We start from the raw sequence: 26945 nt of genomic DNA on the forward strand, positions 1-26945 counted from the left end.
TCTCATCTGCAGCATGGGCTCATGGGGACTGAATGAGGGGATGTTTGCTTAGTGACCAGCCCGGGCGGGTACTCAAGAGATGGCTATCGCTGGCCCGTCTCCCTGGGACAGGCCCTGGCCTGGTATCTGCTGCGGACTTCTCCACATGACCTTGGGTCAGTCCGCCTCCTGCCCAATCCTGAGTCCTCCCAGGGTAAAAAATGGTGGGGCTGCAGGGACCTCTGCCCCGGGGCAGCCAGGGCTAATCAGTCACAGCCCTCTTTCCTGCTGGGCCTCAGAACCCTCAACACATCCCTTATCCCTGGGGTCGATTCTAGCAACTCGGACCTCGTGAGAAGCAGCCCACGGAAGAGGGTGTGATCCCTGCTCTCCATAGACCTGTCCTCCTGGGGTGTCCTTGCCGTTGTGGACCTTTGTGAGCACAGATCCCTATGATGGGCAACCCAGAGAAAGTATAAACACCTTCCCTGCCTGAGGCGGTCTGGTAAGGGCTTTGACAGTTTCAAATCTGCTGCTACTCCAACACTAAGGGGAAAGCATTAAAAATCAGAAAACAAAACATGTTTAAAATGGTTACAGCACTTCAAGAAATCCCAGAGGGTGGGAAGAGCTTTCTGCTCTGATACAGTGGTTTCTCTGGGGGGAGGGGAGGACAGAGCCCCAGTCTTGTCAGAGGGCTTCGTCCCTCCGGCCACACCGCCGGCCACACGGCCAGCCACGCAGCGAGGACCCCTTGCTGAGGCCTGGGACCTGAGCAGCTGACGGGGAGGATAGACAGGCTACCTCAGTTGGACCAGAGGCTCTGAGTGTCTGGCCGGATGGGCCTGCAGGGTCCCAGGGGTCGAGGGGCTCTATATATGGGCCACAGAGTTAAAGAGGCTGGAAGTGGTAATGGCCAAGTGGCCCAACCTCTCTGAGCCTCGGTGTTCTCCTCTGAAGCAAGTTGTTGTGGTGTGGAGCCCCGGTGGGGCGCACATGGGACTTCAGGTGGAGGTCTGGGCCTGAACCCTGAGGCGGGGCCTGAAGGAAGTACAGGAGCCGCCTCAGAGAAGGGCTGGGTAAGGAGGCTGGCGAGGTGTATGCAGTGGCTTGGAGACGAGAGGGAGCACGAGATATTCAGGGAACTGTGCTGGCTGGGCCAAGGTTGGGGTGGGCGGCCACCAGGAATGCCTTGGCCCCGTGAGGCCTCAAAGGCCAGGCTGAAAGGAGCCCGGGCTTCCTCCTGTGGGCAGTGGAGCCACAGAAGAGCGTGGAAGAATGTATACCAGAGGAGTGGGTGCCCATGTGGCCTCTGGGAGCCCGCAGAGCATTGCTGTCTTCCTGCGGGGCTGTGCCCCCGGCCCTGCCTCCCTGCACACGTACCTGGGAGTAGCTCCTGGCCCAGGGTGCGGCCCCCCTTCCTGTCGCTGGCGGCCAGCTGTGTGGACCCATGGAGCTGCTGCAGGGCCAAACACTCGGTCAGGACATCGGTCTCGGTGTCAGGGCCTGCGTGCAGCTAAGGAGCAAGCAGGGGGAGAGAGGGTGTCAGTACGAGGCTGTCTGCCCACTGGCGACCCTCGGTTTAGGGGACAGGGCAGGATGGATGGTGGTTCCAGAGTAAGACCCTTCACCTCACCGCACCTCAGCTTCCTCGTCTGTAAAATGGAGCTAATTGTATACATTGGGTTAATTCAGGGCTGAGAAGCAGACGCTAAGACAAGAGTGAACAGGAAAAGATTTCAACAGGGGAAGTGTGAGCATGAGAGAAAACCAGAGAGCTGGGCAGGCTGGGAGAGCCATGGGCCGAGTTACAAGTCTGACCCGGAGCGAAGGAGGGAGGGAGGGAGGTTGGTGGAAGCGTCCCAGACTAGGAGTCCTCAGGGAGCTGCAGTGTCTTGGAAGTCAGGGGGTCCTGCGTCTCCCGGGCAGGGATCTTGCCTCAGTATCCCTGCAGGGCCTGCCACTCAGGTCTCTGCCGGAAGCAGCTCCAGGAGGCACGGCCTCCCGCACGGGCCCAGATGCATGTCAAAGTAGAGCAGCCGGGGCCTCCCCCAAGGAGCCACCGTGCGGCCCATTCTCGTGGCTGCCACAGTGAACTCATGTGGGTGGGGTAGCATACAGTGGGTACACGGGAAGTGTCTTTCCTTCCTTCCCCCTTCCCCTCATCCTGCTTTCTTCCTGACACAAGGCACAGTGGAAATAGTCTAGGGCTAGAGACAGAAGACCTGGGTTCAAATTCCAGCCCATCTCTTCTCACTCCCTGTGTGACACAGGGCGACTAACTTAACCTCTCTGGCTCTCCCCTGCCTGTAACAAGCAACGACAATCGCCCCCCACCCCAGGCTGCTATGTGGAGTAAGGAGATGACCAGTATGGACGAGCTTGTTGAAGGTACTGGCTGACCCCAGCTGGCTGCGTCCCATATGGTCATGTGGCAGTGGGCACACTGGATCCGTATATGGACTTGAGGTCATGGGCTGAGAGCAAGCCAGGGCTGGCAAATCTTTGGCCAATAACCCTCAGCTGTCCTAAAGGCAGACTTGAGCTCCATAGCCCCGAAATTCTTCACCTCCCCAGACAGGCCCAGATGGGGACAGGGCATGGCTGGTGGAGGCCCACGGGACATGGGGCAATGAGGCAGGTCTGCACCTGGATGGGGAGGGCCCCTCTGCCAGGGAAATCCCAAAGCCTGACTGTCAGAGCCCCGAAGATTGACTTGTCCGGACTCTCATTTTACCTGGGACAAAACCGGCCCAGAGCAGGCGAGAGCCTTGTCCCACGTTACGCAGCAGCTGAGAGTCAGCCCCCAGGCTTTTCCCACCCTTCCAGGCCGGAGGGCCAGCACCCAGGCTTGGGGACGGCACACCCAGCCTCCCGACGGGCCCTCCACTCCCTGCCCCAGCAGCTGCTTTCCATGTAAATTCAGTTTCTGGCAAAAGGGGGCCAAGGCATGTTCTTGCAGACCGCAATGTCGATCGGATTAGAAGCAGCAGGAGAGGAGAATTAAGGAAGAAAAGCATTTCTAATTCTCTCTGAAACGCAGCAGGGCTGCCAAGGAGCTGTCATAATACAAGGGTCGCTTTACCCAGAAAGATACATCATCCCGATGGCTCCTAATGGATGCTTATGGTTGGGAAGTTTGCAGATCTGCGGCCTCAGGTCCCTGGGGCTCAGTGCGAGCCAAGCACGGGGCCTGGGAAAACCAGGGCAGGATTCTGGTCCTCGGGCACCAGTCTGCTTGGGATAGAAGACTCCTTGGCATGGAGCCTGGGCCATTCCCCATCCCTGCTCAGGCCCTTCAACCTGGGAGCAGTGGAGAGAGCTGGGACCGAGGCTCTGTCGCTCCTGCGCTGCACGACTCTGCGCTGGGTTCAGCCCGTCCCTCCCTCGTCAGAGTGAGGACAGACGTGGTGTTTTCACACCAGCCGCCTCAGGTGCGCGCTTTGACCGTGTCCCTTTGCTGCTCTACTGCTTCCGGGGTCTGCAAGCCTCAAGGGCATTATCTTTTTTTTTTTTTTTAAAGATTTTATTTATTTATTCGACAGAGATAGAGACAGCCAGCGAGAGAGGGAACACAGGCAGGGGGAGTGGGAGAGGAAGAAGCAGGCTCATAGCAGAGGAGCCTGATGTGGGGCTCGATCCCAGAACGCCGGGATCACGCCCTGAGCCGAAGGCAGATGCTTAACCGCTGTGCCACCCAGGCGCCCCTCAAGGGCATTATCTTGATGCTTGCAAACGCTCTACTGCCTGCAGGACGAACACCGAAGCCTCAAGCCTGGCTGTCCCCCCACAGTGTCTTTCCAGCAGAGGCCTGCTTGTTCCAGAACCATCTCTGTACATCCCCACCCCACGGGACTGAAGCAGGCTGCTTTCTCCAGCCTCTCTGCCTTTCTCTGCTTTACTTACAGCTGTAGCCACAGTGCTTGGAAAACAGTAGGTGCTCCATAAATCTTGCAGAGCAAATTAATAGGCTCTCTCTGCTCTGTCCTCCACTGTCATGCTGACATCCCTGGATTGGCTCTGGTGTTTCTCTTCCCAAGCCCCCCCCCCCCCCGCCCCCGCCATTGCACTCAAGTACCTACCTCCCATGGGCCTGGTGCTCTTCTGGAGATGTGGGCTGAACCCAGAGGTGGGCTGGGCCCCAAGTAGCATTCCCATCCCCCCACTGCCCTGGGTCCCTCTGCGGCTCCCACACTCCTTATCCAAAACAGCTCACTTTCTCCTGCAAGCCTGCTTCTTTCTGAGATCCTCTGTCCTGGTCAAGGGGCTCCCCACCATCCTGCCCCCCAGAGTCCACCTCTGCGGCTCCTCCACCATCACCCTACTCCCCCTCTGGTCCCCCTCTGCCCCCCCTCTGCCCCTGGCCAACCCCCACTACCTCTCCTGCTCCCCAGCAGTGGCCTCCCTCCCTCAGGATTCCTTCCAAACAGTCCCAATCCATTTTCCACACAGCCCCCAGCGCCATCTCTCAAGGTGATATTCTCTGCTTAAGACCCCCCAGTGGCACCTACCATCCTCAGAATAGCCCAAACTCCTCCCTAGAGCTTTGGGACTGTCGTGTCTGCCCCCCACAGGCCGTCTCTCCTCCCTGCAGGGCTGCTGGCCGAGACAGGCAGGGGGCCTGCTGTTTCAGCTTCAGTCTCTCCCTGGGCGCCCTCGCCTGCTGTCTTCGCCTGCCCGGTGCTTACCCCTTCCAGATTCCATGACAACGTGCACCAACTTCTGTTCTGGGCTTTCACGTGGGGCCAAGTACTGCTCTACACCCCTGATGTAGATTGACTCACGGAATCCTCTTGACAAGGCTCTAAAGCGAAGCCCTCTGTTGCCCCATCTGACAGCTGAGGAACATGAACAACGAGGCTCTGAGACGCCCGAGGCCACAGCAGGCTGCTTCTGAAGTGCGCTCCACTGTCCCTGCTGTCATTTCTCCCACGGGCCCTCCTGCTCCCGCCCCGACAGGCCAGGCCCCCTCCTCCGTGCCCCCGACCATCCTCTGCAGACCTCTCTTGTTGTCTTTATTCTATTCTACTGAATGATCTCTTCATGTCTGTCTCTCTCTGCCACGTCCCCACTGGAGGAGGGCACCACGGTTTTCCATTTTTGCATCCTTGATGCCTACACAGGGCCTGCCATTAGATGTTTATAAGCGAGCCGGGGCCGGGGGCAGATGGACGACAGAGACGCTGGCGGACGGTCTGTGGGTGGATAGCTGTCTGGCCGGCTGGAGGTGGGGAAGTGAACTCAGGGGCCAGGTGGGAGGCAGATCACGGACGATGGACAGTGGCAGCCTTGGGTGTGTGGAAGGGTGATGCATGGAATGGAGACTGTCTTACCTTCTTACCTTCTTACGCACCTGCTGCTCTTTGGCTGAATGGGCCTTCACGTGCTTGCGGAGGGAGCTGGGGTCCGTGTAGCGCTTGGAGCAGCCAGGGATCTGACAGGCATAGGGCTTCTGTAACATCAGAGGGGCAGAGGTGGGGTGAGGCAGGGGCCATCTGTCAGGCCCAAGATCACACTGTGACCCGCAGCGGGGAGGGGGCAGGCTGTAGGCTCAGGCCTGGTCCCTCCCTCCGTGTCCCCAGCCAGGAGGGTGGGACTCAGCCAGCCCTGCCCACGGGCCTCAGAGTGAAGGAGGGGTTGTGTCTCCATTCTACCCTCATGCTGGGACCTCAGATAAGTCGCCTCCCATCTGAGTCTCACGTTTCTCCCTTGCAAAGCGGAGCCACCTGAATTCTAAGTATTCTCCCAGCTCTGACACTGGCTCTGAGGAAAGGACACCCTTTGAGCCCACAGCTGCAGAGAAGGCACGGGTGGGTAAGGAGTACAGTGAGGTGGCTGCCTTAGAGAGGGGGAGGGGAAGAGAGGGGACAGCCAGGGCCAAGCTGGAGTGTGGCAGGGCCCCAGGCTGGGAGTGACTAACCACACCTTGCAGTGGGTCCAGAGATCCCAGATCGCTCCCTGGTCCATGAGAAACCCAGATCCTCAGTCTGAGGGTCACGGGAGGCCGGGAGGGAGCTGGATATCAGACACAGGCTTGGGGAAGCTGGGGGTCTGTACCCTTTGTGCACCTTCCTTCCCCTCTCCCCCCGGCCCATTGCTCACCTGGAACCAATCCATACCCTTTACCGCCCCCCTGTTCCTGCCTGGGCCTCACGCTGCTCTCTGTGCCCCAGTCTTCCCTCCCACCATTGCCAGAGGGCCCCTGGCCATGCTCTCACCTTTGAAAACCCCTCCAGGGCTCCCTTGTGCCCTCCGACACAGCCCATCTCCCAGCACTGAAGGCCCTTTGGGACTTGGGCCTGCTGAAGTTCTCACCCCTCCTCCTGCCCCCCATCCTGTGCACCCACCTGCCCAGCCCTCCTGGAATCTTCTTCCCACCTCCACCCCCTGACCTCCCCCGGGCAGCACCGTGCACTCAGCACTGCTGGATTTGTTCACTGGCCTTCACCAGGTGGTGCATTTCCTTGGGGGACGGTCCCTTCTGATTCATCTCAGGTCCCGGGGACTGACTCAGGGACTGGCTCTAACTGAATTCTGAGCTCTCCCGTAGGGGCTCCCACAGGACCCTGCTTGGAGTTCCAGCTGCTCCTGGGGCTTGAACCTTCCATCCCTAATACACCTGGTGGTTCTGATTTCTCGAGGCCCTCTGGCCTCTAGCCACTGCTGGAGGGGTGGAGGGGGTGGTGCCTCTCAGATTATGTACCAGGGACGGCCATGTCCCTGTCAGACACACCCAGTGGAACTGTCCCCCCTCTCCCCACCCCTGCCCCCGACCTCAAGGCAACTCTGTTCCTGCTGGCCTGAGGAGAGGCTAGTCCAACCGCAGACCCAGGGACCTCGTGGGGAGGGGAAGCAGAAAGAGACGGCCATACCTTGGTGCTGCCACGGACAGTTGCCAGGTTAAAGAAACGGAGGAGAGCAAAAAGAAAGAGACAGAGAAGTGAGAGGCTTGCTTGCTGAAAGGAAGGTGTGGGGCAGGAGGGTGGAGGGCTCAGACCTGCCCCTCCCCAGCCGTGTGAGACACGCGCATGTACACACACACACACACCCCTTCTCCTAGGGGCCTGCTCCCACCTCGACGCACCCACCTATGTACACATACACGTTCTCTCTCGTGGGCCTGGCCCGTCCTGCCCCAGGCGCTGTCCCTTGGGGTCGCTGATACAAATCCACACGCTCTTGCCAAAAAGCAAACAAACAGCCCCGAGTGCGCAGGCGTGCACGGCTGGAAAGGGCGCGAGGCCCATCTCCGTGTTTGTTTTTCCAGGGCCTGATGTGTGCAGAACATTCCTGCGGCCCCGCTCCCCTGCGAGCCCGCAGGAAACCCTGCGCCGTCCCAAGCAGCAGCCAAGCCCAGGCCTGCGGAGTCACTGCCCCGGCTCCGGAGCCTCCCTAGCCACAGGACACCCGTGCTGGTGCAGTAAGGATGGAGGGCCACGGCCCACACGGCCCTCCAGGTCCGTGTTCAGCTGCTCCCCACGGGGCAGCCCGCTCAGCCTCACACCCACTGTGGGAGAAGCACGGCCGAGGAGACAGAGGCCGGCGCTTTGCCCAAGATCTCAGAGCGAGCGCGTGTCAGTGACGGTCTGTGAGGACGCCTGCCCTCGCCTGGGCGAAGGAGAGCATAAGCCCCAGGGCCGTGGCAGTCAGGGCTCGAAGCCCACACCGAGGGCCTGCGGACACGGCCGGGTTTGGTCAGCATTCAGTCAGTGAGTCAGACGAGGGAAAGGAGGGACTCACACTTGCCGTGTAGACCATGTGTCAGGCCTATACGTGCATTGTTTCAGTTGATTTCCCCATGTTTCCCCATGACGTAGGTGTCTGAGGAAACCGAGGCCCAGAGAGGCTAGGTGACATTCCTTGGGGCTCTGGGCCCAGGTGGAGGGCCAGAGTTAGAACCTGGCCGGCTCTCTCTAGTCTGTTCGGCCACTCTCCTGCCCATGGGGAGTATCCCATGTTCTCTGGCACCAGAAGGGAGCTGGGAGCATGACTGGGTCCCCTCTGGAAAACAAGGCCCAGCCCATATGGGCTGACCCACTGGCCTCTGGGCCGTGGGTGCTGGGAAGGCAACCAATCTGCAGGATCGCCAGGGCTGTTTCTGTGGGGATGGGCACGAGTGGGGGCTGGGCTTGGTGGCTTACCTACAGGGCCTCACCAGGACCTTCGGGGAGGTGAAGGCCTGACATAATGCTGTGGGCTCATTCTGGGCCTGACCTGACCTAGTCCTCACAGCTCTGTTCACACACCAAGTGGGGGCCAGAGGCCTGTTGCTTTGGGGCTGGATCCAGGAAATGCAGCAAGAAGGGAGGGAGCAAGGGGGCAGGTCAGAGGAGGTGACCCTGAGAAGCCTAGAGGGACATTGCTCAGATTGGAGATTGGGTGTGCAGAGAGCCTGGTGCTGTTGGTGCTGTCCTGTGGTCTCTGGGGGACATAACTAGGGGGCTGGGGCACAGACTGCGCCCCTCAGGGCCTGGATGGGGGCCAAGGGCCCCACGGGCTGGGCTTGTGAGAATGTCCTGGCTGGGCTTGAGAGAATGCCTCCTCACTCCGTGTCCCCAGCACAGCCTGTGACGATGAAGCCTGAGAGGGGACGGGTGGAGAGAAGGGTTGGGTTCAGCTGGGCACAGGGCTCTTCCTTCCTACCGTGTCCCCTGTACTCAGTTCCACCTTTCCGGGGGCGGGGGGTGTGATACACTGGCTTTTCCAGCAAAGGCCCCTGGACTCTGCCACAAAGCAGCTGTGTGACAGTCAGTGACTTCCTCTGAGTCTCAGTTTCTTTGCAAAATGAGGATCACAGCCCTTACCTTGTGTGCTGTGACCAACATTAAACTGGGGGACAGTGTATGGGATACTGGCTGTGAAGGAAATGTATAGAACATTCTGCCCAGGGCCTAACCTGCACCCACAACGTGACTTCTCTATGTTTTCTGCCCCCCACCCCAACCATCGTTTTGGGTCTTGGCTTTCCCAGCTTATTCGGGTCCAAATAAAGGGCTTGGACCAGAGGGCCTCCAGCTCTGACTGCTGTTGTTCATTACCCTTGTGGGCCTCTGTTTCCTCCTCTGTGCATCTGTCTACTAGACAGGCTGGGCCAGATGGCCACTCAGGTCTCCCCGCCACCCAACAGCAGAGTTCCCTGAACATGTTCCCAAGGAGCAAAGAGACAGGCAGGGGGCCCAGACATACGCTCTGGACGCAGAGCTGTCTCCTGCTGTACGTGGGGGCGGGGGTCCTCCCAGGCTGCACGCACCCCTTCACACAGGCCCTGTAAGACGGGTGTGAGGCCCACTCCGAGTCAGCTCCACCACCTCCCTGCTGAGCGGGCACTGAACCTCCTGGAGCCCTGCTTCCAGCGACCCCCTGATGGGCAGGGTCAGTATGAGATCGTGGGAGACGACGTTTTAGAAGGTGGTCTGTTAACCGCTGAGGTCTGGATGCATGAGGGAGAATACTGGGACCGACACTGTGACAAAGCTGCAGGTTATCACGCCGTTTGGCCCAAACGAGGGAAAGGGGGTGGACATTCAGGTACCTGGGCCCGAGCTAGAGTCTCAGGCCCTGCTCACCTCAATCCCTCCCCCACCATGTTTAGGGGTAAAGAAGAGCCCCGCAGAGGCTCTGGCCTGTCTCCATGGAGGGCGTGCCATGGGAAGAGCAGGAAAGGCCTGCTCAGGGCTCGCTGATGGGTCTGGGGAGAGGATGCAGGACGGTGAGCCCGCTCTCTCCGTAGGGAGATGCCTGGACACTGGTGCCCAGGCCAGTACCCCCAGGCTGAAGCAGTGGTTCTCAACTTGGAAGAGCTTACTGCCTCTTCCCCAGGCTATCTGGCAGTGTTGAGAGACATCTGTCACAACTGGGAGATGGAAATTTGCTCCATTCTATTGGATAAACACCCTAGAAGGACAGGACTTCCCTCTCCCCGCAGTTGCCCTGCCCAGAACGTCCAGGGCCCAGGACGAAGGCAGGTTTAAGCGTGGGCTCGGGCTGCTGGCCTGCATCACACAAGAGAGGGAGCGCGCGCACCGCCCGCCCCTTCCCGCTCGGCCTCTGCCCTCGGGCCTACCGTGTCAAGGTGGGTGCGCTGGTGCTTGGCGCGGTCGCTGGAGTTGCTGAAGGCCTTCTGGCAGCCGGGGTGCTGGCACAGGTACGGCTTCTCGCCCGTGTGGCTCCGCAGATGGATCTTGAGGTTCTCCAGCCGCGAGAAGGCCTTGCTGCAGCCTTCAAACTGCGGGAGAGGTGGGTGAGGGGTGCTGTGCAGCCCCTGCAGGGCCCGCTCCTCAGCCTGGAAGTGGCCCCGGCACCCTCTGCCCCCCAGTCCTGCCCAAGGCCTCCAGGGGCCCCGCTTCCGCTCCCCATGAAGTGATCAGGACCCAGACTCTATCTGGGAAACTGGTGGGTCCTGAAACAAACACTCCCCTGACTTAGAAACGGCCCCTAGGGCTAGAGAAGAAAGTAGTCTTCCCATATCTGGATCTGGAAGGATCTCCACTGGTATGTGGAAATGGCATGCAGAAACGACATGCTGCTGTCAGCGGCACAGCCCTGACGGGACAGGACAGCAGGTGCAAACAGCCCTGGATTTGGAACCTGAGGCCTGGATGTGAGCAACGCTTTGGGCGGTGCCCTTGACCTCTCTTATTTCTTTGCCTACAAACTCAAGACTGTGTGACCACCACTCAGGGCTGATGGGAGGGCCCCAAGGTGGGAGGGCACTGACTGTCAAAGGGCTTTGTCCAGCCGGAGCGCGCATCAGTGCAGACTGCTGTCAGAATAACAACCAGTTTGTAAACTTGGGGTCTTTGAAGTATCATTTGGCTGTCTGTCCAGTGCCCACCGTGTGCTGGGCCCCGTGCCGGGCTGTGGGCAGGCAGCAGGTGTGGCATAGCCACGGCGACGCCCCTGGTTGGGGTGGGGGTGGACGGAGCAACAAACGCAGCCCTCCTCCTGCCCAGGCTGCCCCGTCCCCGTCGCACAGCCTCTGCCGAGCTCCCTCTGTCTCTCCCCAGGATCCCCGCGCTTCTCACCCCTCCCACACTCCCCCTACACAACCACCGGAGGAGGAGGTCTCTGAGGTAGAAACAGGGGCCCTCCGCACCTTCCTGCCCCCCTGACTCCAGCCCACACCCCTGCAACAGCGGGAGCCCACCTGGCCACCGCAAGCCCCTGCTCGCCAGCCGCTCAGCCAGGGATACCCTCCCTCTTATAACTATCCGTCTAATCCCCCCTCAGCCTTCAAAGTCCAGCTCGACTCTGCCCCGCAGCACATTCCCCGCACCCCCCCCCCCCGCCCCCGCCCCGTGTGGCCGGCCGCTCCTCTGCTTCTCCTCACTGTCCGGAGGGTCCCGCCAGGCCGGCGTCCTGTGGTGCACACCATGGGGTGGGACGAGGACCCCACACGACCCGACGCTGCTCCGTCCTTGCAGACGTGGGGCACGGTGTTATACCCCACCATAACCCTGAAGTGTGTGGCCTCCGCGTTCCCGCCTCAGAGATAGAGGCTTCGTGTGGCGATCACAGGGCGGTGACACGGCAAAGACAGCACGCAGGCCACCACTGACGCCAAAGCCCAGGTGGTTCTACTGTGCGCACTGCCTTCCCGGCAGGTGGGCCAGAGCAGGTGACCCCCGGGGAGGAAGAGACCAGAGGAACCAGCTCCTTTGCCCAAGCCATTCGTTTCATCCCCAGCTTAGGATAGACATGAGGACAAGGACTCGGGGACAATGACTGGTCTAGCGTGAGCTCCCTCCACGTCTCTCCCTGGAAGGCCTGGCCACAACGGCAGGCGGGGCTCTGCTGGGGCTCCTCCAAGGCGGGCAGCCTGCAGCTGGGTTCTAGAGACTGTCCCGCCTCCTGCTCCCGGATGATGGGCCTTTCCCATGCATCAAAACCAGGAGCAAATCCTGTTTGGGGAGTAAATAGGCCACAACCTACTCCTCTGCTCTCCTGCGATGGCCCTGTGCCAAGTTCACCCCAAAAGGAGGTGGAAGAGCCACGGCTGGAAAGCGGGCTGCCTCTTGGCATCCAGCTGGTCCCTTTGTTCCTCCTCTGACGGCGGCCGGAAGGGCACACATCTAAGGCAGAGAGCAATCACTCCTCGGCGCCCCGTGCTTTTCCTGACTGGTGCAGAGTCGGCCGGACTCTGGAGACCGGTGTATCATCGCCCCGCCAGGGCCCTTGGGCCTGTCTGGCCAGCCTCCGTCTCAGCCGCGTTGCTTTGCTCAGGCTGCACGCCTCCCAGGACACCTTCCCTTCCAACTCACTGACAAATTAATTCATACATTTTTCAAAAGCCCGGGATCTGTGGCTTGGTGTTCGCGCTCTTCTGCTGCAATCCTGATGGCTCCCCCATCTGCACACACCCTCACCTCCCGCCTTGTCCTGCTGGAGCTGCGTGGGCGTCATGACTCTGAGTGTGTCAGGGACTCTCATGCCCCCAGGCCTTTGCTTGAGCTGTTCCTTGGGCCTGGAATGCCTTTCCCTCTTGCACTCATTTTGCAGATGTCTACTCGTCTACTCATGGTGTTCAAGCACAGCCTCCTCCAAGAAGCCCTCCCAACCTCTGCGGCCCCTCCCTGGTCACACCCTGAGCCTATGGGTTAGAAGATTTTTGCTGCACACCCACTGCCTTCTTACCAGGCCTCTAGGCTGAGGGTCTGGGAGGTCCTTGAGGGCAGGACTGGCATCTCATTCATGGGACAAATGCTGGGTTAGAGACCTAATACAATGGGGGTGAGAACAGAAATTCCCAGGCCTGGGGGTACATGTGTCCTTGTGAGTGCACCCCCTTTCCTGTAGGGTTCATCAGAGTACCCCAATACCTGTGCCCTAGGTCTGTGCCACGCCCATGCACACTGGCCCAGCCCTGTCCTACCCCCACGCCCCCAGAACCTCCCAGAACTCAGTCACAGGCAAGGGCGCAACAAGCCCTAGTCGAGGGTGCCCTGGTGGGATGCCCATCCCCCCAGGTAGACCCAGAGGTAGCAGCAGGTGGAGAAGGGGTGCTGCCCGATGAGGACTGCTCTGGGGTGAAGACGCTGCAGGGACCACTGCAGAACAGCATCCCCAGCAGGCCAGCACCCCGGACACACCAGGGACCTTGAGGGTGTGGGTTTTGCTCACAGCTGCCGCCAAGGCTCACCGGGTCCTCCCCATCCAAGCACCGCACAGACAGCCAACAGAGGCAGAGCGAGGAGGATGGCATGCTCCTGGGTTCACACCTATGTGCACTCGCTCTGCTGGGCCTGTGCTGTCCCTAGGGTCACCCCCACTCAAGACTCCCCAGAGCTCGTCATGCCTTCTGACATCCAGACAACCCCCTTAACATTCGAGGCCTTTGGGGGTCTGGTGTGGCGTGACTTGGGGTTAAAGGTACAGACTTGGAAAGCAGACAGCCCTGCGATCTTGGCAAGTCAGTGCCCTCTCTGTGCCTGTTTCTTTCTCTGTAAAATGAAGACAGAAACCAGCTCACGGAGCTGGGGTGAGGTGCGGGCAAGGCAAAGGGCATATTTGCACAGCACACAGGACATATTCTGTAAATGCTATCGCTATTATCATGCTGGTGATTGTTCCTATCTTGCCCTCAGAAAAGACATCAGTGCAGATCAGGTTTTACTGACCCCAGAAGTAAAGAACAGGGGGCCCTGGTTGACAGGCTTGACGTTGTCTGGGTGCCAGAAACAGCGTCTCATGAGAGTGAGGCAGCCTTTTGGGCTGGGAATGGCCAGATGGGGCCCCATCCATTGGTTATGTGGGGGCTGGGAGGGCAGCACGGAGAGGTGCCCCCCACTGTTGTGTTGTGGGGGTAGAGATGCTGCCAGAATGGAAACACAGGTCTTGCAGCAGAAATAAAGCCAACAGGCACATCCCTGGCTTTGGGCCTTGGTTTCCCTGAGGGGGCCGGAGGATGGGCCCTAAGGCAATGCCACTGTGACCCAAAGGTGTAATGATGCTTCCATGGGGTCTGCACCCCAGGGGGTACACACACAGGCCTTCCTGACACTGCACTCCAATCCCCTGAGGCTCTAGCGCAGATTTTGCCCTGGACAGTCCCCCTCCTCCCTGCTGTCAATGTTCAGGTGTGTAACCCCACAGAGCAGACCTCCTGGGACGCCCTCCACCCTGTTGCAAGGGGGGCTAAGGGGAAATTGCTGCTACTGTGTCAGAAGGGCTAAGCCACAGTCAGAGCTGCCATCTCTTGTAGAAAGAAGTGACTCTTCTATCTTCCACACAAGGCAGCAGTGCCAGGCGAACCCCACAAGTCTGAAAGTCATCCACGCACCCCATCTAACTACCCCGATCTTATCACACACCCTCGTCACTGCTCGCCGGCACCCCGTCCCTCGTCCTGCATCTGCCCGCCCTTCCACCTCCTCACTTCGGGATTCACGCTCATCCTCTCATCTTTGTGCACACAGACTCACATCTTCTGCCTCACTCAGCTGCCCGTGTGCCTGGCAGCGTGCTGGGAGCTGGGACTTCGGGGCAAAAAAGACCACAAAAGACCCGTAAGTCCAAACAAAAGAGAATGTATTCAGTCCCAAGAAGGGGCTGATCTCAGGGGGCTTCCCGCGGGGAAGGCGACGGTGGGGGGGGGGGGGTGCTCACTAAAGCCTTCTCGGAGGAGCCAGGATTTGACACCTAGACAGGGTTTGGACAAACAGGGTGGGAAGCACAGGGGGACTGGGAGGGGTGGTGAATGTTCTGGAGACAGCCAAGGATTTGCTAAGCCAGAATGAAGGGAAACAGGCAAGGAAAGGCCGAAGTGGAAATGGGAATTTGGGGGGGTTCCTTCATTCCAATCCACGGAGTGGTGATTCATTCTGGAGCAGGTGAGTTTGGGGATTTTTTTGATCCCAGAAAATACCACAGAAACTGCTGCCCACAGATGTGGCCCAGCAAATGGGGCGGCACAAGGCTATTTACTCTGGGGACTCTGGTGCTGCTTCTGCTGGCTGGACTCCCCAGCCCCTGATCTCCCACCTTCTACCTGGATGCTTGAGCCAGAAACCCGTTCCCTCCGCCCTGGCCCCTGATTCCAACCAGCCACCAAGCCAGGGGAACGCCACCTCTTAAAACATCTCTCCCATGCACCCTCTTTTCTTTGCTGCCCTGCTGTCCAGCATTGCTCACCCAGGTGAGTGCACCAGCCGTCATCCTGCCTCCTGCCCCTCCTCTCCCATGAAATCTGGTATCTAGAATGCAGACTTAAGCCTACAGGTCTGTCTGAGTCCCTCCCTGCTTAAATCCTGCACAGTATCCGAGTGCGTGGCAATAGCAATGCTCACCATGGCATCCTGGCGGCTGTGCTCTGGCCCCTGGTGATGGCCTGGTGGTGCCTGCCCCCTCCAACTCCCACCTCCACACGCTGTGTTTCAGCATCAGAGCAGCCTGGACGCAAATGCACACTTCCCAGCTGGAGTCTGACCTCGGGCAAGTTCATTTGCTGGAGCCCAGATTCTTCCACCGTAAGTGGGGGCATCACTTGGCACACCTGGGCACACAGTAGGTGGGTGCTGTCTGTAAACCCAGGGTGCGTGCAGCATTCTGTCTTATTTGGGGTGAATCTGAAACACACGAGCTCAAAGAACCAAACACACAATGGATTTATCTGGCTGGAAACAAAGGCTCACATGCCATGGGCAACAGAGACGGTGGCTACTGGGGACTTGGGGTGGGGGGGGCACAGAGAGAGAGGAGAAGAAACAGTAGGGGCATCTGTCTAGAAAAATGTTAGATATTTCTTATTTACTTTAAAATGCATGAACATTAAAATATATCCTAAGACAACCCTGGGTGAATTCAGAATGTAAGTGGCCGGGTGACACCCTCCTGGACACCCACCAAGGGGTGGCTGCTGCGTGTGTTTCATGTGGCGTGTCACTAATCATGACAACGTGCTCTGCTGACAGGGCTCCTTCCTAGCCCCGCTCTGCAGAGGAGAAGCTCAGGCTCAGCAAGGGGACAGCCCCGGCTCTAGGTCACGCAGCTGGTAACTGGCAGAGCTGGGGTCTGGTCTCGAGTCTGGCCAGTGTGACCGTCTGTCTCTCCATGTCCCCAGCCACTCTGGCCACTGCCTCAGGACCCGATGGAAAGCACCAAAACCGGGGTTGCACTCAGCAGGGATTACCATGATTTCCAACTGGGGCCACATCCTGGGTTCCATTTCCAGGCAAAAGCCAGGCCCAGCCCAGGATGTGGAGCTGAGGCTGGGAGAGGAGGATGGCCTTCCTCCCGGCCCCTCCAAGACAGGAGACGCCGCCACACAGAAAGGAAAAATAAGGCGGCGCAGCAGAGAAGAAAGAGCCGCGGCTGATGCTCAGAGCACAGCGTCTTGAAAGGCCCAGTTTCCACATGTGGGGCGTGTTACAAAAGAAGATTAAAATAACGGGGGAAAATACCCCGGGAACCGTGAAGCCCCAGACCATCTGGAGTTTTATAGTAACAGGCAGGGGAAAATCAGAACCTAATTGAAAAAAGTCCACTGCAATCCATTACGGCTGCGTGCCGCTCACAGAACCAAGGGCAGGAGAGGAAAGACCGAGGGGAGCCATCCCAGGAGCTGGGGAGGGCCCACCCTTTCCCTCTGCAGGCCGAGCCCAAGGACCCTTCAAGTTCTGGCTGCGGGAGGGGGAGGGCACTGGGGCAGATGTTAGAATCCAGCAGGGCTGGGCTCAGCCGGCTCGGCCATCTGCCCTCTCCGAGCCTTGCCCTCGTCTGCAGAGTGGCCAAGGGAGCCATCGAGGGCAGCCAGCATGCTGCCAGACACACTGTTGGTGCTGAGCAAGACTGTGCTCTCCCTCGGGCCCCTGGGGAAGGAGCGAGAACGCTGTTTCACATGTGAGGTGAGGGGCAATGTGCTGTAGGCCACAGACCACGAGATTGTGCAGACAGAGGTCTGTGCCGGCCTCCGCCACCGACAGTCACAAACTTGGGCAGATCATGTGCCCTCTCTGTCCTCATTTTTCCTCCTCTCTAAAATGGGGCCACCGGTGGCTAACGACAGAGAGAAGTAAATAAAAGCAAATGCCCAGTGGAGGAACTGGCACACAGTGGGTGCCTAATAAATGTCAAGTTCTCTCCCTGTGGGTGTTGTGGCCCAAAGAACAGAGAGGGCCCGGTTTCTCCTGCTCTGGCTAAGAATCTGGGCACAAAGGGCAAGGAGGGGTTTGGGGAAACCGGGCACGGGTGGGGGCAGGGGAGGACATGCCTCCAGTTTTGGCATTTGCCGGTGACTTGCTTCTAAACAAACATATTTCTGGTTTAAGGGTAAAATATATTGGGTTACAACAGTCTGGCAGGCCATTCGGGGATCAACTTCTCATTTTTGTGCAAACTTTTAACTTACTTTATAACAATGATTTGGATGTGTGGTGCCAGATCCTTCTCCAAGATGTCAAATAATTCTGTGTTTGGCCAGCTCGAAAGGCCAGCCAGCCGGGAGCTGAGGTCCACTCCTCGCCCCCCGCACCCTGGCAGGGGAGTCTGGCCCTGAGGTTACTGTCCTCTGAGCCCCTGTGGGGTTTCCACGGGCGTCTCCTCAGAGCCTGTGTTTCGCCAGTCCTCAGGGGGTCCAGGCAAGAAGGAGAGGGACAGATATGGAGAGAGCCCTGGGAGGGGACGCCGGAGGGCAGTGACCTGGACTCCGCTCTGGGAGCCCATGAGGATCTGGTCTCACTTTGGGCTCGCGGTGCTGAGTCAATGCAGGAGTGGGCAGATGTGTGCAGGAGGGAGACTGATGGGAACAGCAGCTCTCACATTTACCCTGTACCCGGGACTGGGCCAAACTCTTCCTAAACATGATCTCCTTCGTCCATTAGGACAGTATACCAGCCCTGTCCCTCAGGACACAAGCAGAAAGACGCAAGGCCTAGGGAGTCTAGGTGTCAGATTCCCCGAACTCCTGAGGGGCGTAGCCTGGGTTTGCCTCCAGTGCCGGAGCTCCGTGCCCCGGGCCACACTAGTGTCTTGGGCAGCCATGAGCAAGATCCCAGGCCAGCGTGGGGGTCTCTTCATACCTGCTCGGCTCTCTGCAGCTCCATAACCTTCCAGGGAGGCTGGCGGGCGGGGGCGGGGGGGGAGGTGCTGTGGCACACAGAAGGCAAAGGGACAGTGGGCCAGAGGGACCACAGCCCTCCCCCCCGCCCCCAAAGAGCCAGTCAGGTTGTACCTGCCCTTGGGAGAATTCCAAGGCTGGACGAGGGCTGCAGACCCCTTGTCCCTTCCTCACCCGGGCTGCGCCGAGGGCTCCTGGCTGGGATTTCTCCAGCAGAAAGTCTCTGGGCAAGAAGCAGGTTCTTACTACCAGTGAGCAAAGGCCAAGAGAGCTAGGCCACCCCTCCACGGGTTTGTGGAGCCCCCAGATGAGGAGGAGCAAAGGGGCACAGAGTCTGCTTGCCAAGGACGCAGGGGGGCCGAGCGGAGGCTGGGCATCACTGGGGGTGCAAAGAGCGGCTCTGCTAGGGGCCAGTGCCCAGCAGAAAGTGGATGGCATGGGATGGCTGCCCCATACACGCACCGAGCCCCCAGCCGCAGACCTGGAGACGCAGACGCACGCACACACTACCTGACACCTCCCCTCCCAACCAAGCCCTGTGTCACAGACACAGAAGCCCAGGACAACACCACAGGGCCCTGATTTAAACACGCGCTCACGCCGATAGGACCCAAGTCACAGAGACACAGAGGCCAGCTTGGACACGTTCACACCTATACACGAGGACCCCCGAGCTCCAGACCCCACACGGGCTCAAACACACAAACTCCCCGCACCCCAGACTCACTGACCAACAGCCCCACGCACAACACAGCGTGTGCTCGGAACAGTGTGTGCGCACGGGGAGAAGACACTCACCCAGAGACAATATCCAGAAACAGCTTCCAAGAGGTCGGTGGATAAAGACGTGCCCTCACACCATCGCAAGACCCGACCCAGCCAGACCTGGGTACCCTCCCACACCCCTCTCTCCACGGCTCTAGGCAGCCCTCAGGGGCCCACGGTACCTCCTGACTTTCCCACGGCCGCGGAACGGGTTGGCTTTGGGGAGGGCACACATGGCCAGGCCAAGAACAGCCTCCGGCCATGCTGACCTCTAGCCCAGTGCTCCCTCCTCCCCTGCTCAGCCACAAGCCACACCTGCCCGCCTCCAGGCCTGTGTCTGTGCCGTGGCCTCTGGGCACAAGGTCCCTCCATTTGCCTGTCTACTCCTCCCTGTCTTCTAAGGCTTGGCTTAAGCCTTGCGTCCGCTCCTCTCCCCAGTCCTTCCCTCATTCTCCCTGGTTCTGCCCTCCTCCGAGGGCCAGGGACCGAGTTCTGCCCGGCTGCCATCATGGTGCTGATGCCCGGCCTGCCCACCGCTCACCGCTCACCCTTGGTGCAGACACGGCACACGCCCTGGGACCGTGCTGGCTGCCCGGCCTGGCCTCTAGGAACTCGCCCCCCGCAGGGGAGGCAGGCAGGCAGGGGCGGGAGAGCCACATGGCAGCCCACCCCATTTCCACAGCCAACTGCCAGGCAGGAGTGCCCGGTCCCCTTCCGGAGGAGACACCTCTGTCGTTGGGGGCAGTGACTGCACGAGCGGCGACGAGGCTGGCCGGGGCTGCTTTGGGAGGAGGAGGGAGACGGACCATGATGAGCAAAAGGGTCCTATCCACCACCAGCTTCAACGTCCCCTCCCCTCAGATAAGCTCGCCCCTGGCCTGGGCGGGATGTTTCCCCACCACCGGCACAGTTGGGGCTCAGGTCTGGTTCCTCCTCCTCCTGGCCCCTGGGAGGCTCTGTGTTCCCACCGTAAAATGGGGAGACACCCTGGCCTCAGACGCCAGTCATGGGCATGAGGACGGCATGCTCCTGCCACTGGGTACAGGAGGGTGCTCGGTAAATGGCAGTCCCCCTTTTGGCACCTCTCCCAAATTCCAAGCAGGAATAGCAGGGACACGTCCATATGGGAAAACATCAGCGTTGAAGACCCGATGCCAGCCCTGGCTCTGTCACCGGTTGCTATGTAACCTTAGACCAGTCACTTGCTTCCCCTAGGCCTAATCACCCCAAGGCCACCTGCCCAGGACCGGCGTGGCGACGGGGGTGAACGCGCACCAGGTCGTAGGGGCTGTGTGATACCCAGCATTCTCAGACGGCTTGGGGTGGAAAGAGACCCCAGATATCCCACCCACTCCTGAAAGAATGCCTCATGGGAATCATTACAAATGTCCAACATGCGAGGTTCCCATCTGAGGTTGTGGGTGGCTGTGAGCGACCTGCCCTGTGTGCCCCTGGGATTTGGATCCCACAGGATGTCCTATGAGGCTGTGGGCCCCCCACTCTGAGGGGGCAGCGTTTAGAACCAGGCCTGTGACGGGCAGGGGCAGGGTTGGGCCAGAGCCCTGGTAGGGTAGTAGGGACCATGGAGGTCGGTGGGGGAGTCACGAAGGGTGTGCTCGGTGTTAGGAGGAACCCTACCAGGGAGGAAGGGAGTGACCTGTTCCCGATGTTCAGGAACCAAGCCAGGCAACTCTGCGTCCATCAGGGCTGCTTGGAGGGTGCAAGATGGCTCCTGAAGCTACCGGCTCTACACTGGGGGGAATGGCTGCCTGAGGCCCGGTGGTATCAACAGGCCGGGCTGACCTGCTTCAGCACCATGACCACTCCCCATTCCCCCAGCTAGCCACCCGCCACTGACCACCTGAGGGGTGCCAAGGTGGGCTGACCCCACGCAGACAACTTAGGGCCACACCCTGAATGGGGCCAAGTGGGCCCATGTCACATCCTCCTACCACCGATCTAACCCAGTGCCTGGATTCATGGTGGATGGAAGGAAAGGGGACAGTCTCACACTCACACTCGAGCTGGTGAAGGAAGGTCAGTTACCAATAGGAACAAGTTACCCAAACAAACACAAACAAAAAACCCAAATGAAATCCAATCCCCAGAGGGGATAAGAAATTAAGAAGAGACATAGCAAATCTTTCTGAGGGCCAAATGTTTCAGTGTTCAGAACACCTCTTTTCCCTGGTCCCACCAGCATCACAGTAACCCTGGGAGAGGCAGGCCTGGGACTCCGAAGCCTACTCTGGGGTCTCTCCTCCGCAGCTGGGACTGCTGCCAGTACCCCTGCTCCCTGGCCCCAACTGCCCCACCGTGCACAGTGACATCTAGCTATAATAAGCCGGGCACCCAGCCGGTCAGCCACAGGGCAGCCCCCTGGGCCAGGTATCCAGGGAAAGTCCCTTTCCCTGCTGGGCCTCAGTTCTCATCTGTCCAATGGGTATGTGTGGAATAGCATTATGCTTCTACTCAGGTGCCTCAGGGAGGAGATAAGTTAGCAGAAAGCAGAGCAGACAGGAATGAGCTTCTGGCTTTTGGGTTTCAACGTCCCACGCCTCAGGGCCGAATGGAAAGATCTCTGGAGACAGAGATGAATCACGCACAGTTAAGATTTCAAACGATCTTTCTGCCACAAACCCATCTAAAAGTGCCCAACGCAGGGCCTGGCACAGAGAGGGCTTTTGTAAATATCTGTTAATGAATGAAGAGCCCAAGCAACAAACAACTGAGCCTTGAGGGAAGTCCGGGGCAGGGCGGGGAGACCCCTAATTAGTAGAGACCAGGAGAGGTTTTGTCAGGAGAAAGAGCAAAGCTTCCTGTGGCCCCACTCCTGAGACAGTGCTCCTGCTCGGACAGGGACATTGGAGGGGAAGCAAGACATGTGTACATGGCTGTGGTCCCTAAAATTGGGAGGGTCTGAGTTTTGCCCTTTCACCCCTGGGGCCACGCCCTGAGTGTGCCCACAGCACCCCCAGCTAAGCTTGTGTGACCTGAAGCAGGGCTCTTCCCAGGCAGGGCCCAGGCCCCTACGGGCAGGGCTCCTGATGCCTCAGGAGGTACCAAGCACAGCACCACGGGGGAAACTGAGTCTGAGCTGGCCCTGAGGCAGCCTTCCAGATGGATGGGACACAGGCAGACTCCGGCCAAAGATGGGGCGGGACACTGGAAGGCTCATAAGGTGCCAGCATGAGAAAGGCCCCGAGGACCCTTTGGTTCAGTGTAAGCCCCCCACCCGGGAACTTAGATACAACCAAGAGAAAAGATGGCAGTACTCTTGAACTGCCAACATGCAGATGCTCAGACTGGGAAGGGAGTTCATGGAAAATGTCCACACTGCATTTCTTTCTCCCTCACTGGGGTTTGTGGACTTCATGTTAGAACCGGACATAAATAAGTCAGCCGTGCACCCTTTCTGTGCACTGCCTTCTTTGACCTGCAGGCCACCCTGGACACAAGGTGCCACATGACCGTCTTTCACAGAGAAGGAGACAGAAGGTCCCAGAGAGCCTGGGCTCAGGGCACCCACGGAGTAAAGGAGCGGCATCGGGACTGAACCCAGGGGTGGCTGATGCCAAAGCCCTTGGCCCTGTTCTTACACTGCATTCAACAAAAAGCAGATTGGTTAGGAAACACTAGGCCGTGGGAAAGAAAGGACAAAAAGCAAAGAATTCGATGTTTCACGTCGCCAGGACATAACAATGCTAGCAGTAACAGTCACCACACTGTCTTTCAGCTTCCCCGAGAGCGTTATTTCCCTTAAAACCCGAATTCCCCCGCTCTTTAGCCTGGCAGCGCTGGAAAACTCTGGAAGAGTCTGGGGGAGGTGTCCCACCCCTCACCTGTGCCTGGGATGCCCCAGAGGTCTGAAGGGGATGTGTGGCTTCTGCTGGGCCAGGCGGGCTGTCCGGCTTTCAGGGGGAGCCCCCTGTGGCTACCACGCGAAAGAAGACCAAAGAAACTGAAAAAAAGTGCAACCGTAGGATAAAACAAGAAGGGGTCCTTACGGAGAAACGCGCCGCAAGGCACTTGGCTGAGAACCAAGGGGGTGGCAGGAGGGGCGTTCCGGGGAGCAGGGCCCCTCCCAGAAGCCTGGCTCTGCAGAGTTGAGCCCGACTCAGGGGGACGCCTGGAACTCATTAGCATTATGTCAGGAATAATGTAAAATTAAAACATTTAGCTTTGGCTTCTAAAATGAAGGAGGACAAAAAGAGAAGGATGCCATTGTGCTGAGCTGCACAGCTATGACTTGGGCACCGATAATTTACAGAATATAAATCTCTGCCTTACACTGGGGCCCGGCCCAACGACCTGCCCTGGGGCAAGCAAGCTGGGAGCCTGGGAGGGCCAGGGGGCCCAGGGGGCCCAGGTGAGGCCTTTCAACTGCTCGATCTCCACGGAAGGGCCAGGGATGTGGCCTCTCTCCTCACCGGCCCCTCCCTGCCTCCACCCTGGCCACTGCGCCCAAATCTATCACCTACCCTGCAGTCAGATTCCTAGATGGCAAGCCTGTCTTTGCCACTGCTCAAAACCCGGTGATGGCTCCCTGCTGCCTTCAGCATACAACCCAAGGCCCTCAGGCCTGGTGTTTCTCGCCTTCCAGCAACTGAATCTGCAGGCCTTCCAGCTGTGACTGGCTCCCCAAGCTCCCCGTTCCTCCCTAGGCTCCAGCTACAGACTACTTGGGCTTTCGGAACTTCCTGTACTTTCGGAGCTTTTGCATATGCTGTTCCCTTAGTCTGGAATTCCCTCAGGCATCGGCTTAAGCTCCAACAGTGGCTCCTCTGCAGAAGCTGTGGGCTTTGGGGCAGGTCCTGGGCCAGCTTCCTCTCTGGGTCCACTCTGGCCCTCGGGTAAAGGCAGGGTGGCTAGGCCAGGCTGTGTAGGAACCCAAGACTCAATGTTAGGACTGGCTGGCCTTTGGAGGTCCTTGTGTTACAGATAGGGACATTGAGGCAGAGCAGAGAGGGCAGGGCTGACAAGGCTTCCCTGCCTGCCTGCCCCAGCTCTGGTCCCCTTGGATTCTTAGGGCAGGCGCCTTCTGCTCCGACATGCTCATCCTGGGGTACGGGGTGCTCTGGCGTCACCCAGGCCTGAGTTCAAGTCGTAACTCCCCTCCAACTCTGTGATCGGCACAAACCATCTAGGCTCTCTGGGATTCAGCGTCCGCCAGTGTTACGGGGATGGTAATGAGAGTATAGGGTGCCCCCCCTCCCAGGGCTGTGCAGAGTCAGCATCACCACCTGCGACCCCCTGTGCAGATGGAGAAACTGAGGTCCAAGGCGACGGAGGGTGGGGAGTCCATGGCAGAGCGGAGTCAGAGTCTTCCCACTCCGCGAAGGCCGTCTGAGCGCAGTTCCCAAAGCCTGACTTGTCCGATGACACGAGACAGACGCTCACTTAGTCATTCACTAGCCGTTCGCTCCTTCCTCGCTCACTCGCTGAGTGCACATAACCGGACATCCCAAATACAATGTAGTGAAAAGAGCAAGTTACCAAACAGCAAATGCAGTATGATTCTGTCCTAGCAGAGTATAATTATCGTATATGCAGAGGAAATCTGGAAAAATACTCTAAAATGCTAGACAGTGGGTGTTACTAAGTGGTAGTTAGGAGTAACTTTTTTGTTTGTACTCACTGTCTGTTTTCTACTTCTTGATACGTCACATTTTTTTACTTTGTATTTTATACCGCTGTGTTCTGTTGGAGTTTAAAGAAAAACCCACAGTAGGCAGTGTGATCCTCTCTCGGACAGACTGAGGCTGCAGAACTAGGTTTCTGCTCGGTTCTGCACGTGGCTTTGGGTGAGCTGTCCTGGGGAACAGGACTTGAGAATGCTCCCATCCTCGAGGTGGAGCCAGCGATCTGAGTCACGTCTGGATGTGACATTTGCTCTTGTCCTCTGTGACGTGGGGAAAGGACTTCCCTCTGAACTCAGTTGCCTTCCACATGAATATATGGGGACCACATGATGACCTCTAGAGGGGATCTGAGGATCACGGAAGGCATGGATGTGACCAACTTCCAAAACGACTGGGGGTGAAGCCCATGGCAATGAGAGCTGTGTGTCCGCACCAGGAAACCCAAGGCCCACCCCGACGATGCCCCGAGGGGCACAGATGCCGCCTCACAGGGTGATATCACCAAGCTGGCACGCATGTGGAGGCCAGTGACGCCTGAAGAGTCTCTGGAGACGGAGTGGCCAGTTTAATTAAATAGTGGTGACAGATGGCCTCCCTCCTGGGGCAGAGGACACACAGGCAAATCCGAGCCACAAGCCTGGACGGGGGAGCGCGAGGCTGCAGCTCACCTCCCACCAGTGGCCAAGAGCGCAGAGCACGAGGGAGGAGTGACTGCTCCTGCACCCATCTCTACAGCCTCCGCCCAATGTCCGAGGACACACTTCTGAGCCAGCTGGATAGGGTGTGGGGTTTGGGTCAGGCAGACCAAGGTTCAAGTCCCAGCTCTGCCGCATACTGCCTTGTGTCCTTAGACATCTTACTTAGCCTCGCTGGTCCAGAATTGTTTTCTGAAAAGAATTAACATGCCTTCCTGGTGGGTTTATTGTAAGGGCCCAATGAGATAAGAGATGGCAGGGACCACCATTTCTGGGGTTGGGACAGGGCTCCACCCAGCAATACAATATGCCAATGATGGGTGTCACACTCCAGGAAGCCTATGCCTCTGCTCCCATCACTTTCTACCCAGAGTGCCCTTCTCCTGCCCTTGACCTGGCAAAATCCTGCTCCTTCTCCAAGCTTCAGCTCATATGCCACCTCTTCCAGGGAGCCTTCCTTGATTCCCCCATGATTAAGGTGAGGCTCCTCTGGGGTCCCAAAGCCCTGTCCTTCCCTCATCATAGCCCCTAGGACTTGGGATTTTAACTGTTGGCTTCTGTGTCCTTTCCTGCTGCCAGCTGGGGGTGTGAGTCAGACAGGGGATGATGCTGGTCCCACGAACTGGTCTTTCACTATACAGCTCAGCAATGGCCAGGACACACAGCTTGGACTCAGAGCACGTTTGTGGACTGGGACAATGTGCTCAGTTTGGGTTAGTCACCCTTGTCTGTTCCCATCCTTGGGTAAGAAGGAAGGTTCTTTTAGAAGCACAGAAGGTCTGAGTTGGAAGGCGTGTTAGGGAAAGAAGTCTGCCCCCATTTTACAGTTGAGGAGACTGGGGCTGGGGAAAGAGAAGAGACTGGCTCAGGGCTGCCCATTAAGTCAGTGGTGATACCAAGAGTGGGAGCCAGGTCCTCAGACTCCCAGCCCAGTGCTCCCTGACCTTTGGCCTCAAGGGCACTCTCCTCGCACCCACAGAAAAGGCAGGAGGGCCATCTCCTCCTGCATCCTCGCAGAACTAGCTCTTGACTGCTGGGTCCTGAGCTCTACTCCACTTTCCACCGCCTGCTCCTGCCTTTGATGTATGGACGGTGTTACTTATCTCTGAAATGTTCCACGTCTCGGGCCCTGACCCAGGCCAAATGCCCCTGACATACCTAGCCCCCAGAATGTCACCAAGAGCCCACGTAAGCCTGGACCCGCAAGGGCCCTGTTTTAAAACGTATTTCCTGAGTGCCTGCACCACAGTGGGTTTTCATCATCTCTGGAATGACTGCACATTCTGGAACACAAACTTGGTGAACTTGGCGCAGACCAGGTCTGACAAACTCTATTTCCCTGCCTCTCCCTTCACGCCGAGCCAAGCCTGGGCTGCCAGGGATTACCAGAGCAGAATGGTGGTAAATTCTCATTAGAAACATGGTTCATAAAGTCCATTTCTATTTTGGTCAAGGAGCCAGGAGCAGCCCAAAGAAGTCCAGCTTAAGAGTCTTTCCGTGTGAAGGGGCAGCAAGGAGGACTTTTATTTTCTTATAAATCTACGCTATTGCGTTTTCCACGTTTTCTGCAACAAGCATATAAAACTTCTACAAATATTTATTTTTAAAAACTCAAGGACAGAATCCTCCTGCTTCTCCAACACCCCCTCACTGGCCTGCCTCCCTTGTTGCTTCTTTGCACAGGGGAAGTTTCTGCCAAACACGGGATAAGCCTCCCCGCCCCCCCTAGTCGCCAAGCTCTACCTAGACCATGGGTCTGCTCACTTGGCCTTCTCAACAACTCTACATTTTATTTTAAGTAGGCTCCATGGC

The 26945-nt window shown here is 58.4% G+C and overlaps 1 protein-coding gene across 2 annotated transcripts in view; it reads right to left on the reverse strand.

Annotated features, from left to right (window-relative positions):
* Positions 1–26945, reverse strand: part of GLIS1 (GLIS family zinc finger 1) — a 220219-nt gene that overhangs the window by 11766 nt on the left and 181508 nt on the right. The window contains exons 5-7 of one of the 2 annotated variants that reach the window (XM_045799502.2): positions 10043–10204; positions 5321–5431; positions 1363–1495 (exon numbers count right to left, since the gene is read on the reverse strand). In XM_045799502.2, coding sequence (XP_045655458.1) covers positions 1363–1495; positions 5321–5431; positions 10043–10204 — 406 coding nt within the window. The remainder of the gene's footprint in view (positions 1–1362; positions 1496–5320; positions 5432–10042; positions 10205–26945) is intronic. The other variant, XM_045799503.2, reaches the window with a different exon arrangement.

Source organism: Ursus americanus, chromosome 12, assembly GCF_024610735.1.
Source record: "Ursus americanus isolate L20-20 chromosome 12, mUrsAme1.1.p, whole genome shotgun sequence".
Lineage (NCBI taxonomy): Eukaryota > Metazoa > Chordata > Mammalia > Carnivora > Ursidae > Ursus > Ursus americanus.